Genomic DNA, 6,000 nt, shown 5'->3' with positions numbered 1-6,000 from the left:
CTGGTATAGGGTCTCCTGCTTGAGCAGGGGGCTGGACTAGAAGACCTCTAAGGTCCCTTCCAACTCTATTCTGATTCTTTGGGGAAGGGGGGGGGGGTCAGGATTCCGTGTTCATGTTCAAGTATGCACTTCGGGAAGGGACTTCCCACCTAACTCAGAGCTAAGTTCAGAGTCGCTGGAAGCCTTCCTTTCCAGCCTCTCCTTTCTGAGCAAAAAGAAAAAGTAATAAAAGATCCAGCCCGAAAGGACGAAGCGCAAAAGCGCTTCAGATAGGATCACGTGGTTGACGATCTGTGACGACACGACCCGCCGCCTTTCGAGTGTTTTTTTTCCCCCTTCCACTCTATGGCCGGAAGAGTTCCCTCTCGCTCCCGGAAGTGAAGCCCGGTACTGGTCCGGGAAGAGGGGCGGTATGCAGGTCTCCAGCCTCAACGAGGTGAAAATCTACAGCCTGAGCGCCGGCCGGAGCCTGCCGGAGGTGAGAATGCGGAAGCGCGAAACCCCCGCCTTTGCCCTGTCCGCGCGCTCTGCCTTCCCGCGCGCTGCGCTTCTTAGTATGGAGCGCGCGCCTTTCCGCTCTGCGCGATGCCCAAAGGCGGATCTTGCGCTTCAAGTTCCCTATGAGTACAGGTCGAAAAGGATCGCTACCCGGGAAAGGGTATTTCTGACCTTACGAAAAACATGTTACGGGAGAGCCACCCCGGCTTCTCGAAGCCCGCATGGCCAATGTTAGAAGATGACGAGAAAGGAATATTGCAAGAACCTCTGTGGACCTGGCTGGATGAAGTTTCCCTGAAATGAGCTTGGTTGTTTTCTTGCGGACGTTTCATTACCCAAACTAAGTAACATCATCAGTGCTAGTGATGCACGTAGCACTGATGATGTTATGTAGTTGGGTAATGAAACAACTGCAAGAAAACCAAGCCCAGAGAGCATCAAGGACTCCTCATTTCGGTCCTGAGTTACAAATATTCTCCTTTATTAGCTTCTCTAAGGCAGCTGATTTTCAAATCTTTTTGCCTTTTAAATCTGTTGGACCCTCCGATGAAAACAAGCAGTACATAAAATCTCATGCTTTTGTAACAAGTTAGGCTGTCTTCTTCTTTAGACTTAGAAATAAGCTGCTTTGAGATTATTAACGTTTAATATTTACTCTGAACATACGTCGTATTAATCTTGACGGCAGCATTCCACAACTTTGTTTCCTGGCCAGTGGTAAGGAATCTGGGAGTTGCCCTCCACACTTTTCTAGACTTGAGAAGTTCATTTTAAAGTGCTACAGACATCATTTCCTTTTTATGACTCTACCTCTGACTCGATTGGGAGAATGAAACCTAATTAAATGATCCTTGGAGTAATTTGTAACGAGATGCAAAATATTGCTTGGCATTGCCATATTGGTGGCTTTGATACTCTTTCATCACTGTAGACAATCAAAAGAAATCCTTTCTATTCATATTCAGAATATTGATAAAATTTAGGTAAGGTGATTATTTTTATTCATCAAGATCTAGGTTTTAATACTATAATCTGTAGACGTACAAGTAGCTCTCATCACCTGCTAAGTGACACAATTGTAAAATAAAAGGTCATGTGACTATTAGAATCTGACTGAAGACCGCAGATGGTGATCATGTGACTGCTGGACACTACAACCAGTGTAAATATGCACCAGTTGCCAAGCACCTAAACCACGATTACATGACCATGGGCAGGGTGCAAGGGCCTCAGCTTCAAGGAGGGGTCTTAAATCTCCTTGTTCAGCCCATTGTAACTTTGAATGGTTGCTGAGCAAGTAATATCACTCGCAGTGTGGTCCTATGTACGTCTAATACTGAATTCTGCAAAGTGTAAGTACAAGTATTTAGAAGTGTACCTTTCTTTTTATTAGATATAATGCCAGAAAAGACTGATAAGCAAAGCATATATTTGATTTTACATGTAACAACAGCGGCAAGAATTATATTCACACAATATTGGAAAAATGAAGAAATACTGTCAGATGAAGAAATAATTAAAAAAATACTAGACTGTGCGGAGATGGATAGACTGACTTTGAGGTTGAAAAAAGAAAAAGAAACAATATTATCAAACTTGGGACTTATTTTATCAATGGCTAGAGGAAAGAATAAAGGATTAGGAATTAAATCTGTATTTGTGAATGTAAAACTCAGACAACACGTTTGTCGAACAAGTACTATTGAATGTATGAAAAAAATCAATAAAAATCTTATATAAAAAAGGAGTGTGCCTTCCTTGAACTAATTCTCAGGATAAGTAGAAAAAAATGCAGCACCCCCCCTCTTGTTTTTGTGAATATTTGGGCTTTTTAAGAGTCAATATTTTATTGATATACTGGCTAGAAATTAAATTCTACCACAGCTGGCAGATACAAAACTGTCAAAAGTTGTTTTTATGTATTTAACATGTTATTTTATAAATGTTATACTTCCTTTGTTTGAAAGTTGGGAATATTTTTTTCTGACCGTACTACTGTACCAAATTCACTAGATCTTTATTGCATGATCTAAGATTTGTAAGCTGATAAGGCAAAAATATAGTGTCTCCAGCTTCTTGAAAGAAAAACAAAGCTATAGGGATTGCAGTGAATTATCTTGAAAACACCTGCACAGTAGAGATGAAAATTTCTAATCAACTGCTTACATATTCCCCAAGTTCTTAATTTTGTAATATGCTCTTGTGATGGTAAAGGTCTGCTTAGTTACAGAATCAGGTGACTTTTTAGCACTTGTGAATACGCAGTTACTGTGTTGGATCCTGCTGCAATTATTGTTTTATTTGATTTTATTGTATTTTTAATGTTTAATCCTTTGTAAGCTGAGAGCGTTTAGCTGAAGATTTTTTAAAATATAAACCGGCCTTCTTGAGCAACCTTTCTTTAGTCTTTTCCACAAATCATTAAACTTCAGAGTTTTTGTTTGTGTTTTTTTATAGTGGCTTTCTGATAGAAAAAAAAGAGCACTGCAAAAGAAAAATGTTGGTGAGTTGCCCTTATTTTATTCTAAAAAGAGTTCTTATGTTCATTCGTGCATGTTAATATTATTTCAGATTCCAACAAATTTTTTCATGATACCAAGCTGAAGACATGTTCCAACCATAGCTTCTGCATTTTATTAATGTTGGAAGGAAGAACATTCCCTGCCTTCTCTTTATGTTTCTGTTTTCCTGTCTGTGTTTAAACCGGCAAAGTATTTTTTAAAAATAATAGTGTCTTGTGAAATTTAGCTGATTGTTTGAATGGTTGCCATGGACATTTTTACAGCATCTAGATTTGAAAGTTATTTTTTTCATGCTCAGTGAGTGAAGTCCTTTAGTGCATAAATGTCTGGTAGAAGTGTAATTTTAATGCCTTTGTGACTTCTTCCTTTTTTCAATTCTAGTTAGTCTTGTTCTGGGAGTTGGCATGTTGTGTTAGTCAGTACAGAATATTCTGAACTTGCTATGTTTGATTAAAAGGAGCACAAAAGGAGTTTTAAATGGCATAGTATATACATGAAGCCAGATTTTTTAAAACTAAAAAGTATTTTTCATGTGGGGGAAGAAACAAGATAATTCCCTGAGACATAAACAGCAAAAATTCGGTGTTGTAATGGGAACACTGAAAACTCAGAAACTGACAAAGAAAAATTGATCAACAAAAGAAAAAAAGTGTTATTTTATTGTCACTGCGGGTGGCAGCTTCTGGGTTCGTTCTTGAAAAAGCTAGGCAGAATTGGGCCTGGTTAATATCTTAATGAGAGATCATCAGCAAATCCAAGGGCTTTAGGCTAGACAGAAATAGAAAAATCATTGTAGGAAAAAAGTGATGGGAAAACTATACTGTTAAAAAAACCCCCACATAGATGTATTCATGTTGTTAGCAGGGATTGAGGATAATTTGAAGGATACATTTTCTTTTGTTAGTGTGTCAGAAGCACGCTTGAGGAAAAAGATGCAAGGCTCATAGCAGTGGTGTGTGTGCAGCAGCAGTGTGTGGTAAATGCAAAGAAGGAACAAAAGGCGAGGGTGTTTGTGCAATAACATTTTACAGAGCAAATTGCATAAGCATAGGGTACACAAAAGGTATCTAGGGCCAAGTGGGGCAATGTTAAGCCGTGCTGATGCCATTATTGTCCAACAGTAGTGATGCGTTTGCTATGCAGTCTTTCTTCAAATTTTATTTCATATTTTAAAGATATTCATAGAAGAATTGAACTTATCCAAGATTTTGAAATGCCTGCTGTTAGCACCAAGATCAAGGTGTCACAAGATGGGCAGTACATAATGGCAACAGGTAAGTTTGGCTAAAAACCAGGTCCAGTTAATAAGCCTGCAAAGTCAAATTATGACTGAGGAATGCTGGGTTGGATTCTGGAGATTACACACAAATCTAATATAGTGTCTGCTGGCACTAAATCTTGCAAAGGTTAGGAGAGTAGATCATTGTGTATTTGGGAGCCTTAAAGAAAGATAATGTGAATAGAGATTATATCCGATGCATTAATGTTTCAATTTTCTTTTATATTACAGCATTGAAAAGAATTTTGATGTAATATTGAAATTAGAAAAGGGTTTGTTGGTCCCAAGGACACAAACAGTATTAAGGACATATTTTAGTCACTGTTATAAAATGGCTGCTATGGGAGCCCTGGATGGCAGTTTTTATAAACATATGTACCTGTGCATATATGTACATATTTGGCCTGCATGGAAACTCATTTGCATATGAAGCATGAACTTATACTGTGTGAACTAGGACCATTTTCGTTGTTGAATTTCACTAAGAACAAAATTTCAGATTATTTTTGTTTCGCCCATCCATTAATTTCTAGATCAAAATCTCTTAAAGAAATCAACCTCTGAATCTTTCTTTTCACTTTGATGTTAAATATATCTTTTTAACAGGCACATACAAGCCAAGGGTCCGATGTTTTGATACCTATCAGTTATCCATGAAATTTGAAAGATGCTTGGATGCCGAAGGTTAGTAATCTTGATTATGATGGAAAACAATATGGATAAATTAGGCACAAAGGGGAAAAAAATCTCAAAGAGTAAATCAATCCACGTTTATTTAGAAATAAGTACACATCTGGTCTGTGAAGTATTTTTCTTGGGGAGCAGATAGGGGCCGCACCCTAAATGGTCTGAATGTTTTTCATATTAATGCAATAGTTGTACTATGTTTATCTGTATAATTTATAAGGTAATCATCTCAACCTAATAATACTCTGGGAAGCTAATACATGAAAAACCCAATATAAAGCAAAATAAAATAAGACCAATACAATACAGCAGAGGTCCCCAACCTTTTGGGCACCAGGTACTGGTTACGTGGAGAGAGGTTTTTCCACGGACCGGAGAGTGCGTGATTTTGTGTGCTGCCTGCATCCTGTGGATGGGGCTTTCCTTGTTTGTGTGGACCGGTTGCTGGCATGCTGCAGACTGGTACTGGTGCACAGCCCTGGGGTTGGGGACCCCTGCAATACAGTACAATATAATATAATATAATCGAGACTTCAAAACTTAACCATAACACATAATAAAACATTCATACCAACCAGGCTTAGCTAACATCTTGGCCGCAATGCCAAGGGAAAAGCTAGGTCTTCAAGAATGAAGATGTAGCAGTTTCAATGTATGCTATTTTTGTTCTTTGGAAAATATATTGTAGAAAATTGAATTGTATTCATTCTTTAAAAATATATGACTGTGGCAAACTGGATTTTTTTTCTAAAATTTCACTGTGTTTGGGCAGTACATTGAAATATTCCTGATTTTAAACAAATTATCATTGAAGGAGAAAGCTTGCTGGACATGGATCCTCCTCTTCATTCTTTGGGCTCTGTGAGGGAATGATCTCTTGGGGGTCTTTGAGGATTATCTTCTAATATAACACCTAGAAGATACAATGTTCTGTAACAACCGATACTGATCTGTTCTGGGCAGGATATTTAAACAATAAGCAGACTTGCACTCATTTGTTACTTATCCAGGATG

The 6,000-nt window shown here is 38.1% G+C and overlaps 1 protein-coding gene across 1 annotated transcript in view; it reads left to right on the top strand.

Moving 5' to 3' along the window:
* The first annotated feature begins 412 nt into the window (after window positions 1-412).
* The window catches only part of NOL10 (nucleolar protein 10), a 41,519-nt gene continuing 35,931 nt past the window's right edge, over window positions 413-6,000 (top strand). The window contains exons 1-4 of the mRNA XM_015824036.1: window positions 413-478; window positions 2,956-3,001; window positions 4,196-4,294; window positions 4,906-4,983. Of these exons, the coding sequence (XP_015679522.1) occupies window positions 413-478; window positions 2,956-3,001; window positions 4,196-4,294; window positions 4,906-4,983 (289 nt within the window). The remainder of the gene's footprint in view (window positions 479-2,955; window positions 3,002-4,195; window positions 4,295-4,905; window positions 4,984-6,000) is intronic.

The sequence above is a fragment of the Protobothrops mucrosquamatus genome, unplaced genomic scaffold (genome assembly GCF_001527695.2).
Source record: "Protobothrops mucrosquamatus isolate PMUCROS unplaced genomic scaffold, P.Mucros_1.0 scaffold2091, whole genome shotgun sequence".
Taxonomy (NCBI): domain Eukaryota; kingdom Metazoa; phylum Chordata; class Lepidosauria; order Squamata; family Viperidae; genus Protobothrops; species Protobothrops mucrosquamatus.
Note: the sequence above shows the minus strand (reverse complement) of the source record. Positions and strands in the feature narration are given on the sequence as shown.